Here is a 14,187-nt window from a genome sequence, read left to right on the forward strand (position 1 = left end):
CAAACAGGTATTACCTAGTTACTTTACCACGTAGTACGTACATACAAAGTTCTCTAAACAGTTCCATCAAAGTAACTGTTACCAATGCATATTAGTTAACAGTTAACTTTGTGAAGACTTAACACCGCCAACTGGCTGTTTACTGCTTGTATGGCTTCTCTTTCTTCGGTTCCTGGATAAGGAACAAAAGATTGTATTACCTATTGATTGTTTAATCTGCACGTTTAAAGGATTGTTAGGTATATATGTATTTATAATGTATTTGTTTAACTCAAATGTTACGATCAGTTGATAGATACGGGATAGAACTAGTCGAAATATATTACGTTAAATAGTATTAAGTTGATAGTATTAAGTTAGATAGTAGTAGTTGACTACATAATAAACTTTTGATTTTTTTATTGTAATTTAATATTAGGGAATATAATAAAATTTCCTGTAAAAAAATAACATAAATAAATTACCTGAATGTAACACACATTTAAACATTACCGAATACAATAATTGAAATTGAAATTAGAGGGCAAACTATCCCAACATTGGTTTCGAATAGATCTCAAAGGTTCTATGAGATATAATATATTCACAGTTTTGAATTAAGTGAATAGGCAAGTTTGGCTGCGGTCGTTTTGTGACTGTTTTAGGAGATGATACATTAGAATACGGTAGACATGTTGCAAATTAGTCTAATGTACAGATTTAGGTACCTAAAGACGAACAGTTTGTTTTACAGGCATGTTTTCAAATTGTAAAATACTTAATTATAATTTTCAATGAAAGCTTCGTTGCCTAGTAGTTTACTAGTTGGAATACCGGCTTGCACCTAAAACCTCGTGAGATAAAATCTGGGTAACTAAAATATTGTGTTAATTTATATTTCAGAAAAGTCAAATCAGACATCAAACCTAAAATTAATCTGTTAGACGGTGCGGGTATGTTGGATTCGAATATAGGTACCCAGCGAAATGTGGCCATCTGCAAGTATTTTGATCCCAATGACATCGACAGTAGATAATACCTCTGACTTACCCGTTTGGAATAAATGTCGTGGCGATATAGTATGAATGTCAGTACTAATAGTATAGTATAGTAGAACATAATAATAGACAGAAGTCAATAAATACATTCAGGCGTATACTATGACAATATTTGTTAAAAACTTTTTAATAACTTTAAAATCACCAGAATTTTGGAGACAAGATTTTAACCTAGAACTTTGATAGCTCATTAGCCTTTCAAGGTTTAATGTACTCGTCTTGTTCATGAAGTAGGTAATTGTTATTACAAGTGTTATGACTTGTTTTACGTGTGAACAATATACCTTAATATGAACGTGCTTAAGAACATAAAAGCTGAATATTTTTTTATAGTTTGAAAGCCAGGGAATCTCTCTTTACCTGTCGAATAGACCAGAATGTTGCGGATCTGAGAAAATAGAATAATGAAAATATTTTACTGTTCGGCTTAATAAATGAAAAGATAACTTTCACAGAGTTTACAAATTGGAAAATTACTTCCTTCAATATTGTAGTGAGTACCTCAGCATCTATCTACTGAGGGTCTAACGGTTTAGCACACCGCTTTTCCACTAATGGTAGCGCGTTCGATTCCGCGCGCATTTGTATTCAAGAGTATGATTGTTTGTATTGGTGTGTGTGTTTTCTATGTAGGTATATTGACAAAACAAAAATCAGATTGATCTGATGAGTTTGAGACTATTAGTATATTAATAATAATATATACTATTATTATTATTATCAAATATAATAATTAGAAAGAGTGATTGTAAATTTTTTTAACTAAAAATATGATAGGTATAACCTTCAGATATTCTTCTATGAACAAAATGTGCGAAATTTTATAGTGTTCTGTACTTTTGAGATTTTAGAGTTATAGTGTTATAAAAGTAGCTAAGCGATGAGTATTAAATTATCCATTAAAGTGAAGACACAGATTACAAGCAAATGGTTACAGCATATCTTAGTGTATTACGGAGATTAGGTTTAAAGTTATAATAAACAATATCTTCTTGAAATAATATACAAAACATTATATTTAAAAGTCAATAAATATACCAAAAAATCTTGTGCGAGTAGGTACGTGATTTCATAGAAATAATTAATAGAATTAATTCACAATTATTGAAATTATTACTGGTTCAATTTTATCGTACAAAATAAATAGTTCTATTTATTTTGTTATTACTTATATTTGGAACGTGTTGCTAAAGTTTTTTAGCATACCTATTTAACGTTGTTAATACTAATTAAAATTAATTTGAAAATAATTTCGGGTTGGGTTATTGCGGAAGTGAAGTTTTCTATGAAATTGGTAATCTCAAGTCGTTACAGCAATGTAACAAAATATTTTAGTGCGTTTAGGAACAAATAACGTTTAATGACCACTTCAACATTAATAAAATTTTAGAATGTAGGTTCACTTCACGCTACGTGGTTGACAAATCGGTAGTTCGAACTTTGTACTTTGTTAATTTAGTTTTCCTCTCATTTAATAATTTGAAGTAATTAAGTTATATTACTCCCAGTAGCTCACCAGTACCATGTATCAAACATTGTTTTATTGAAAATATATTTATATTCTTTAGTCAGACCTTATTTAAAACTTTTAATTTCGGGACTGCAGACTCATTATTAACTTTTACTCTGACATAATGACAATAACTACGTAGGATGTATAGAGAAAAACAACAGATATAGCCCATATCCTTAAATAAAGATTATATGTTAAGTTTTGAATAGATACGAATTACTTTTTTTATTTATTTATAAAAGGTAACTTATTCATACATACATATAACTCCCGAGACAGAATATTTTGTAGGCATGACTAATTAGGTGATGTCGTGCTCTTTCCTGTATCGAACATAGAGTAGGTATTATGATAGGAGTCGTATAGTCACACAAGATCGTGTGGTATAAAATGTCAAATTGCAACGAATTAGATTGTCAATAATCTTTTTATTTAAAACGAGACTTTTTTTTAACAAAAATTACAAAGTAATTATTTTTGCAATAAGTAATATCGAAAACTGACTTAGTTTTCTTTTCGTTCCGTTTGGTTCCCTCTTGATGTAATGAACATTACATATTTCCCATTATAAATGTATTATAATACAAGTACACACTAAGATTACTATGATGAATCTCTACATGATTAAATCTCACAACTTTTTAAAGCATGATAAGAGCGACGTCTGAACTTGGTGACTTTGAAGAAAAGTTGTGTAAAATGTTTTGGACAGATATATTAAGCGGGCACATTTCTATATGTTGTATTATTAAAATAAACTAATTTATTTAGAGTTTTAAAGTTCCTTTCTACATTTTATTTTCTAGAGAACAGGTTTAACAAAAGACAGGGCATAGCGTTTAAAACAAAAGGTATGGTTGAATAATGTGTAGAAGATAGTGTTTTTTTTTTATATGTAATAAGCTAATTACTAAAACAACTAAAATTTTATTAATTTATTTACTTTTTTATTTAATTTATTTTTATAATATATATACATATGATATTTAAATATATGTTCCATGATTTTCCTTCGAATTACATTGTCACTGCAGGGTTCATGTCCCTGACTGATTCCGGATCGCTTCAGATTCGTTGTTTAATCAAACTCATTTATTTAAAGATAATTGTTCCAAAAATAAGCATTATTTGTTATTAACGTCTCTGCATTTTCATTGCATTAATTATGTAAAATTTTAATATTATTATTTTACATATAGTTTTTTAATGTATTATATTTTATTCAAACTGTCAGTTTAATTTGTGATTATGTATTGGTCATAAAATATTTTCAAACATTATTTTAGCGTGAATTTTTTAATAGATATTTGTAAAAAATAAAGAGAAAGTGAGGAAAATAAAATAGAAAAGAGTTTGAGATATATTAACAGAACGTTTAAACATTTTTCTTTAAACACAAAATTTTAGAAATGTTATTATTAGACAACAAAGGATATGTGTTTTGTATCAAAGGTTATAAAAATATGGAACATATTTTAGTATACTAAAAATTGCTATTAATACGAATGTTAGACTAATTTATTTGGAGATGGCTTCATTTGCGCCATCAACAAATTGAGTTTGTAAATGATAGGTGTGGCTAATCGCTAATAACAAATGTTCAATAACACGAGTAGCTAGTTATCCACATCTACTAATGCGGGGATGTAAATAGCATGTAATTTCTTGCAAATAAGGTAATAGTTACGGGTTGTTCAATATGGAATATATCAAATATAGTAGTAAATAATAATAACATAGGATAATTCACATATTCCAAAACTTAGCAGAGCTACTTAGGCATTACATACATTAGGTGGTAGAGGAACTGCAGCATATTTGGAATACTAGTTTGATTTTTGAGAATAAATTGAAAGTGGAACGGGATGGGTAAGTACAAACTTTTTTTTTAAAAAAAAAAAAAATACAAACTACATTTAATTATTGTCAAAGTATTAAACTTTGATAAGGAGACCAATCAAATATAACAAAAACCAGAATCTTTATAAAAATGCCTATGCAACTAGAAAACTCTAAAAACTATGTTTGACTCTATATTTTACACTGGACTATGGATAGACCACTCTCATTAACGTTAAATATGCGCGCAGAAGGGAAGGATTTATCAGCTTGAACTTTTTCAAGATTATCGTAAAAATCGTCCATACTTTCTTTAGTAATACCATTAGCTCGTGCTTGAATAGTTCCTGTTGTTTGTGGTCAAAATTTCGTGATGTCGCTATTTCCTCCTTTCCCCACCTCTTTCTCTACTAATATGAGATGCTGTCATTTCTAAAAAATATTGTTACTACTACTTATAAAAATATACAAAAAATGGAATATTCCAAATTAACAACACACCAATTTATCCTAAAAATCCATATAACATTTTAATTCTAGAAATATTCACAAATATTCATTGTAACATCTTAAACTAACAAGGTCAACCTACTTTTTAAATAATTACAATAACGATTTAAAGTATTACAGTAAATTATTACAACGGATTGCATTCTAACCGAAAAAATTTTCAAAACAGGCGTTTCGTTCCTTATGGGCTGGTAGCCGAAATGTTAAAATGGTGTCCTGATTTTAATAATCGGTGTGTATTGAATGGTGTTATGGTTTCTTCAAAAAACACAGATAGCGTTTATATTGATTCGATATGGAAGTATTCCAAGATACCTGCAGTTATCCCCAATATGCTGCAGTTCCTCTACCTAGAACAACTCGTTAATGAAACATTTTTTGTAAATATATACATAATGTTTGAATAATGAAATAGATATAAAATTAATACCAATAAAACTCAATAAATATAATCAAACTTACTGAAGAATGAACCAGCGATCATCGGTAATACGTCTGTGTACTCACACGAATCGACACCTAGAAAATGATGTATCGAGTGATTGACCTATATTTTCTATTAATATTATTTGACAAAAAGTATTAAAACCGGAAATAAGAAATTGTGCAACTAAATTCTTTTGATAAAAAAGATAATGAGATATGGATCACCTTAAAAGCAAAATGTTGTCGAGGTATATTTTTTTCATAGAATTACTTACAGCCGTACCCAAGATGTTGTATAGGTATATTTTATATTATTCCATATTAATAATACGAATGCGAAAGAATCTGCCTGTCAGGCTGTTTGTTACTTATTCACTTTATACTGGTGAATGAATCTTAACTAAATTTCACGGGAACATACATAGTATCAAGGGAACGGATATAGGCTATCTTTTATCTAAAAAAACAGACAATGGCGCGGGTAACGGCTAGTTTTCTATAAATAGACAAGAATTGATCGTGTCATATGAAGTAGATTTGGTAAATAAAGATGAATGAAACAGATAGAGAATTTAATAATGTTAATCTTCTACTGACACGGCCGATATTAGGTAACAATGATAAATTGAAGTGTGTTGTTTTCATTGATATTCAGAAAATGAGCTTCCTGATATTTATTCCGTATTAGGTTACAACATCTTTCCGAGTCCCGCCTTCAAATGTTGCCAATAATAACGATCGGCCTCGAACTGAAGCGAACATCTCGATATAGTTTAAATCTTTAACAGAATCCAACTGTAAAGGTTAAGTAAGTACAATCAACCTTAAAATAAGAAGAATAAAGTAATTTTAGGCATTGTTTTTGGTTTCTTTTCATTTCTATTACTTACCATTTTCAATAATTTGGACCGTAAATTTTTATACAATATCTGATCTATATATTTTTGCTGTCTTTAAGTAAGAAGAAACAAACTACCTGATCGAATTTTGGATATCTTATAACCAATAAATTGACACATAACAGATAAAGTTATCGACGGATGCCCGTAACTTCACTCGTTACCATTCTTTCTTAGATGTGTCAACGAACTTGTATAATGGTGTACTTCTATACTATGAAACTTATGTGATATTTTTAGTGGATGTTTTTTTAATTAAAAAGTGCCTGTGCTAATAATTGATGCTGGTGGAGATGCAGTGAAGGACGATGTGATGAGCAATAGGAATTTATCGTGATGATTAACTAATTGTGATGACTGAGTAAAAAAAAACATGGTACATTGTTGGCAATGAGGTCACTAGTTCATGGAAATTTAACTATCTGTAATATAAAAAGAATTAAAAATGTTTTGTACTTTATAATAAAATTTCGTACAAATTGTTTTGTATATTTCAGATAAAAAGTTATTACAAAATGGACAACGTATGAAATAGTTTTAAAATTGACAACATAGAGTATTTGATATAAATATTTAAAGGTATTTATGAAATCATTTATCTATAGTAACTGTAATTACTCAGCTGAAACAATTCTGCTTCTCCTTAGTAGAAAAGATTTTTGAAATTTGTAACTTTTTAATGCCATCTGAATAAAGCCGCGCGTTACAACTAGTGTATATATATTCTTGATGTACCTACATTGTAATCACATTGAGGTCCCTGGACACCTTTTTGGTGTCAAATTTAATCTGTCCGTGGAATGGAAAATTAAAAATGTAATCTTTCATCTCGTAACGGATATAACTTTGTGAAGAAAATATTAGTTTTGATGGCATTAAAACAACGAAAAAATTATACCTATTTACAGTATTTTAGATTACTAACCGATTTGAAAAAGGAACCTTCGACTATATAAATAAAAGTATTATTCAGACGTACCTAATGTTAGTCTTTTTAATTATGCATGTACCAATATGTATGTATTTAAAATGACTTGAAAAATATAATTTATCTCACTATCAAAGATAACTACTACTAAATTTAAAACTTACTTTCTTAATAATAATAATCTCAGGACAATTCACACAGCGCCATCTAGACTCAAGTTAAACTAGCCAAAGCTTGTTTTATGGGTACTAGACAACGGACACAAATACACAGATTTATTTTCATAAATACATAGGTACAAATTATACATAATAAACACCCAGCCCGATACAAATAATCATGTATGCAAATGTATGTGCCGTGCGAGGAATCGAACCCGCGACCTCGCAAGACCATCGAGGCCGTCTTTTCTTAATTTTAAATAATACATAAGAAGGATAAGTCCGCTAAACTACGTGAAACAGAGGTGCCGATACAGACTATTTTGTACGAGATCTATCTTGGTAAAACTCATTTTGGTTTTAAGTAAACCATTTGGAGAGATCTAGGTAACATACTTTTTACTGTATAAACTATTTTTAATGTAGTGATAATATTTAAGTGTTATATTATGATACTCTTATTATTGGGAGGTATTTACAATAAAGATAAAATAAAAATTAGTGCTGACGATTAATATTTAAATTATTTTCTAGATAATATTCCAAGATCAAAAGTATTGGCTTTATTTAATTCGTAAGATATAATTTACTTATAAAGTCGCTCATTACTGCTTACGCAATTTTTATTCTTCTACAAGTACCTATCAAATGTTCGATTCCATTGTGCAATATTGTATTAATAAAAATGTAATAAAAGCAATAACTACCACAATATCCCCTTGAACTTTCAAGAATCGCGAAATAAGTTACTTCTTTGTTTCAAATTATGATGTTAATTTTTTAAATAACTCGGAAATATTGCTTATCTTTTCTAACAAATTGAAAAAGTTTGAAATACTTTAGTTACGTACTCTGATTAATATAATATACACTGATATTTATTATAGTGGGTACTACAAATTATCGTATCTCTTTTTTATGTAATGGTACGGCAAACAAGCCGGCGGCCCACATGTTGGTAAGCGCTATCGTCGTGTACAAGAACAGCACAACGGATATTATGTTCATGTGACACTCATGATACCACACTTGCGTTGCTATTATGCAAAACTAAGACTAATATCTTATGTAACACTACACCACCAATCTCATCAATATCATCAATACCATCATACAAACATCGTACTACAAATGTCAGTACACAAAATAAGCTGCTTGTAGGTAGGAGACTGAGTACCCAAGCAAACAACTTTTTACAAAGTCTTCCTGTGTACCATTTTTTAAGATAATACTATTATATTCTTTCCTTCAAGTGTGTCCAGTTTTTATGAAATGTAATCTAAAACCAAAGTTTTTATATTATTAATTTTCTCTTAACAGATTTGACATAATTACGTTGGATTGATTTCTTGATACATAATTATTAAAATTTATTGTATTATCAGCAGTTATATAAAACGTATAAATCTGTACTGTCTAGTTTGTGCTTTATTACATTTTGTATCAAATCTGTTGTAGTCAAAACTTTATATTTCATCACTTTAGCATTGTATTTTGAAAAAACTTTTTGCATCTCTGTCATGTCTCTTGCATTGTTGCTAATGTCATGACTGACAAGAATCATACTAGTATTTAATTTAACTTTATAAATTTTTACAATAAGTTTATATATTTATAAATAAAATATATTCTTAAAATGTTAATACCGACCTGCATAATTAAATTATCAGAATTAGTAAGTTTAACTTGAATACACATAATACATGTATTTGCCTGAGGTAGACAGTGTAAAAAGTCGACAAGCATATTTAAATAAATGTGCATCATACAACTCTACTTGTTCTATGATATCTTTATTGTTTTAATTAAATGGAAAGAGTAAGAAATACTTTCACCAAAATTTTTAGAAGAGACTATTTGTATAATCGTTTTTGGTTGATTAGTAGTAACATTAACCTCGTCTTTCCTGTATAAATAAAATAAAAAAGAAACACTATCTTGTTGCGTATTTCATAAGACTCATATTTATGAGAGGACAATAATTACAGATGTTAACAGTGGCGTGTCTCACTCTTCACCACTATAGTTACGACTTGACCGATGTACCCACAATGATGCTGTGCTCCGGTACTTATATTGGATTCGTTGTTATTCTCTCGGGAGAAATTATTGGTGAGATTCGTCATCGTCGTCATCGATTTAATTATTTTATTGGATACAGTGGTACAGTCCACTACTATACACAGACAGATCATTGCTTGATATGTGCCTACGTTAGATACCATCGACTGCTGTGCAGAATGTTCATGAGCCATCATTATCTATTAATTGACTGCAACATATAGGTCACGTCTGTTTAATTGATTTGTGATAATAGTATAATGTACACAAATTATAGAAAATACATTACATTTGTTTAATACTACATCTACGATTGGGATCCTGGGTAAATTTCAAATTGGTAGAGGTTATTTAATTCCATTTTCTATCTTAGAACGCCATTTTTTCTATTTCGATGCTGAATATTTTTCTACTCTACATTTTTTAAAAACTAGCTGTTCCCGCGACTTCGTCCCCGTAAAATAGTGACCTTGACCAAACAATGAAAAAGTATTTAGTAATCTAACCCAATAATAAAGTGTTATCGTCATCGTCAGCTTTAAAAATGATTTTTTTACTGTTTAAATAAATATAGGCAATAGTAAAGTATCACATTAGCAAACTACATTTTTAAACACTTAAATACAGAAACTTAATAAATCACTAAACCTTCGGAACAAGTAGACCAAATTTGCCGCATTTCCAAATCCAAACGAAATCTCTGTGGGATCACAAATATCTCTCAGAGATATTTGTGATCGTATTATTAAAAATAACCATTTTATAAAAGTTATGGCAATATTACAAGAACTCAAATGTTAATACAATAAAATAATTCTAGGAGAAATAATATTTTCACCACTCGACCTCGTGCAAGACATGTATTTCGGTATTCTCGGAACTGGGTTTTTTGCTATAAGTGGCGGTTTGGTGCTGTCTTCAAGGATCCGTGGGTCCAGTTATCCTAGAACAGGAGACTATAATGCGGCACTGCTTTGTGGCTCCCTGGCGATATTGAACGCGTTAATCATGCTATTTGACTTGAGTCTAGCGTATTTAGACTCTGAGGAGTTCGATGAAGAAACCAGCGTGTAATTTGAGGTGATTTTTTTGTATTTTGGATCTATTGTTTACTCGGAACATGTGCAATTCTTCAACCCTTAAAATATTTAATTGGCTCTCTGGTTGTCAGTAGATGTTACCCATATTATTTATCTATTATCTATATATCTATCATATTTTGTGTTACTATAGGAATTGATTAATATTTTGAATATAAAAAGTATTTGAAGGGAATCGTTGGTCTAGTAGTTAACCACCATTTAATGTTTGTCTTTATTTCAATACAAGCTCTGCCTAGTTTGGTATTTTGTTAGTTAGGCACAGTAGATGGCGCTGTGTGAATTATTGTGGGTTATCATTATTATTTTTATTTGTATCTTTCATGGTTCATTATAAAAATTCCGGTTTTTTATTAAGTTACCATAGTTGATTACGTTGTTATAATATACTAGTAGGTACATATTGTAGGGATATTAAAACGAAATATCGAAATAGCTATAAATGGCGTTCTGTGGTCTCTGCCTAGCAAATGGATAAAGTGTGTAATTTTTGTTATTAGGTATAAAATATTTCTGTTTATCTTAATACAAAAGGAAATACTTATTGTACAGTAATTACTTGTGTTTATCAGTTATGTCTTAAAGAGTGTTAAGTGCGAGTATAGCACTGCACATGCACTGATGGTTCCGTGCATAAAATATTTTTTTAAATGCATAAATACACGCATTACTCTAACGATGGCCTTGAAATGCTAGACATTTTCTTCTCAAAAATACATGAAGTGATATCATTACAGGTGAGACAGTATCTGCAGCAGCAGACGCTTATGTCGACGGGTGGTGGTCGGCAGCGGGCAGCCTGTTATTTGGCACATGCGGCGCTCTCACCCTTCACTCCTGGCGCGACATACCACACTGCATCCGCCGCAACCACGCGCAAGCTTTGGCTGTGTGCTCACTAGCGTGTGCTGCGCTGCTAGCCATAGATGCATTGTTGGCCGTTTGTTCAGCACATAAAGACCAAGCCGACCCGAACAAAAATAAATGTTGTAATTAATAGTTATAAATTATTATTTTTTTAGACAAGTATTTCATTATTATTGAGTAAACCTTGTGACTTCAAATTGTTTTGTTTATTTCTTGCATAAAGACCAAAGAAAAAGTATCGGTATCTTATGAACTACGAATGTCGAAGTACCAAAAATGGTGGTATGTATTAATTCGAAGCATTAGGCGGTTTATTTTCTCTACCTATTCCATGGAACTACTCTATTTAATGGAACACAGGCGAGATGGTAGGTAGTGTTTTATTATTTTATAAAAAAATAGAAAAAGAGTCAATTGGTTTATTGGAGATCAAGAACACAAATATTTATGACATGATATCTCAGTGCTCTCAATAAGTATAAAAAGGCATCATCTATAATATAAATGTAACATTGTATGAACTGTTAATCATTTAATAATAAAATAATAACACGTAATTAGGTTCTAAGTAATAAACAAAGTTGAAAATACTTTTATTTAAAGAAAGAAATGTTGTAAATGGCAAATTATTATAGTGAATTGCAATTTCAAATTATTATTTATAAATTCTGTGTTTATAATTTTAAACGGCCAAGTTAAATGTGTGCATGTATTTACAAAACGATTTAATATAACATAAATATAAATATTACTATTTATATTATTAGAAGACTTCTATTTAGAAAGGACAGTACAGGACATATCAAGTTTAGAATAATTATAAATTGACCCAGAAATTTGGTATATCAGTGTAAGGATTTGTTGGTGCATACTCACGTAATAAATCTAATACACGATAATAAAGTAATTTTCTTACATCTCTTGCATATATAAAGTCCATGTGGGAAAATTTTGTAAAAGGTACCCTGTATAGTTCCACCACATTTGGCAATTTACTCACAAGAATTTCAAGATCAGGCTTAGTTGTAATCACGTCATTGTCACTGTATGCGATGGCAACTTTTGCTGTTATCCTTTCCACTGGATATCTTGGCGGTTGTATAGAATTATATTTTTCTAAATTCAATTTAGGTCCATAGTCATATCTGCGAAATATTCCGGACTGTATATCTTGTGCGTAATGTAGAAATTGTTTGGTAGCAGCTCCAGATGGATAATGAGAGTAAATTACCGGCAAATTGGTAGCGTTTACTTGAGCGTAATCAAATCCATAAACAATAAATAATAGATTGGTACAAAATATTTTAGCAGTTACAGGCGTGCCACACGAAATGTCAGTTGCAATATCTAAAAGTTTATTTCTTGGCAGAACTTCATAAAGACCTATCGCTCGTGTGAGGTCTTCTACAATTGGAGTGAATGGTGATACTAATCTGAAGGGAGCACTTGTTGTGTGGGACATCCATGCTACTGCAGACAACGCTATCATTATAGTTATTTTTTCATTGTATTCCGGTCGCTCTGAACACAGAACAAAGAAAGCTGTTGTACCCTGTGAATGACCAATGTATTGTAATTGATTTGTACCTGTAATTTTTAACACGTAATCAATCATAGCTGGCAGATCAAAGCGACCGATTTCATCCCAACTGAAGTCCCAGAATTCTTTATCGTTCGTTGACAAGCTGATGTGACGTCTGGAGTGCTTGTTACCACGGTCGTTACCCAACCAGACATCGTACCCGGCATCGGCTAGCAAATAGGCCAGCGCACTCTTTGGTCCAGCCGTCACGAAGTCGTCGGAACTGCACAGTAATCCATGCATAAGGAACACCGGCGGTCCGTTGCTTGGAATCCGAAACATAGTGAGTATGTATCCATCACTGGTGACCACTTCATGTTGTTCAACAGGATACCCGTATTTTGTTAATAACTGTGTAATATTCAAATTCACATCCTCATTTTTCAATCCACGGAAGTAATCATTTGTAATTCCTTTAAGATTTGGCACAGTATTAGAGTTAAAAATTGGCAATTCATTCTTTAGTAACTCGGATATGAATGTTTTATTAATAGAAACACTGTCACATTTCCCTATTAACGTTACAATAATAAATACACTAATAAAATTATAATTGAATACGCTTAACCAATAACGCTTCATATTCGTGTGATACTCCGAAAATTGCGTGGTTGATTGAGAAAACTGAATGCTAGTAAAAACATGCTGTTATACTAAGTAATTTTATTCATTAAAGATTATTAAAAATAATTACGTGTGGTGGTAAATTAGTATGCACGTATATCACAGTACTGCAGTATAATTTTACAGTAGCACAAACACCTTGATGGCGAAGGCACAGCCGTATTTTTTTATATTTGTATTATAGATGTACACCGTGTAATATCAGACTTGTATTCTATTTACGGATTGTATATTTACACCCAATAATCTACAAAAAAAATTATACATGTATTGGGCATACAAAAAATATTCAAAGCACTGATTACATTACTAATCTATATAGACGTTTATTATCATTCATGGAGTTGATTTAAGGAATATACCAAGGTTAATAAAAAGAAAAAAGAAATCAGTTTTTGTACTCTATATCTCAGATACAACAGTTGTTTTAATTTTATGTGAGTGTGATTATATCTATAAAAAATATCTATTGTCATAAAATATTTCGCAATATGAATAAAATTATTAGTATGAATGTTTCCTATACATGTATACTTGCTGTCCCGGCAAACGTGGTTTTGCCTTAAAATAAAATAAAAAAATTTAGGGGTCGACTACCCCTAACATTTAGGGGGATGAAAAATAGATGTTGGCCGATTCT

At 30.5% G+C, this 14,187-nt stretch overlaps 2 protein-coding genes across 3 annotated transcripts; one reads left to right on the forward strand and one right to left on the reverse strand.

Annotated features, from left to right (window-relative positions):
* Positions 1–8,873: 8,873 nt before the first annotated feature.
* LOC131842609 (uncharacterized) lies at positions 8,874–11,522 on the forward strand. Of its 2 annotated transcripts, XM_059191188.1 has the most exons (4): positions 8,874–8,988; positions 9,302–9,425; positions 10,195–10,454; positions 11,212–11,296. In XM_059191188.1, exons 1-3 carry the CDS (start codon positions 8,950–8,952, stop codon positions 10,446–10,448), a joined length of 417 nt encoding a protein of 138 aa, XP_059047171.1. In that variant the 5' UTR covers positions 8,874–8,949; the 3' UTR covers positions 10,449–10,454; positions 11,212–11,296. The 2 variants fall into 2 exon arrangements, with proteins under 2 accessions (XP_059047171.1, XP_059047170.1); XM_059191187.1 differs by lacking the exon at positions 10,195–10,454 and having other exon boundaries at positions 11,212–11,522.
* Positions 11,523–12,158: 636 nt separating this feature from the next.
* On the reverse strand, positions 12,159–13,505 carry LOC131842641 (lipase 3-like). The gene has a single exon (XM_059191212.1). The coding sequence runs from the start codon at positions 13,503–13,505 to the stop codon at positions 12,159–12,161; it is 1,347 nt and encodes a 448-aa protein (XP_059047195.1).
* Positions 13,506–14,187: the final 682 nt, after the last annotated feature.

The sequence above is a fragment of the Achroia grisella genome, unplaced genomic scaffold (assembly GCF_030625045.1).
Source record: "Achroia grisella isolate CSIRO2021 unplaced genomic scaffold, CSIRO_AGI_Agris_v1 utg241, whole genome shotgun sequence".
NCBI classification, from domain to species: domain Eukaryota; kingdom Metazoa; phylum Arthropoda; class Insecta; order Lepidoptera; family Pyralidae; genus Achroia; species Achroia grisella.

Coding starts and splice junctions, on each gene's coding strand:
- LOC131842641 (XM_059191212.1), bottom strand. CDS start 13,505: ATGAAGCGTTATTGGTTAAGCGTATTCAATTATAATTTTATTAGTGTA.
- LOC131842609 (XM_059191187.1), top strand. CDS start 8,950: ATGTTAATACCGACCTGCATAATTAAATTATCAGAATTA. Junction 8,989..9,301: donor TAATTAAATTATCAGAATTA/GTAAGTTTAACT, acceptor CAATAATTACAG/ATGTTAACAGTGGCGTGTCT. Junction 9,426..11,211: donor TCTCTCGGGAGAAATTATTG/GTGAGATTCGTC, acceptor ATATCATTACAG/GTGAGACAGTATCTGCAGCA.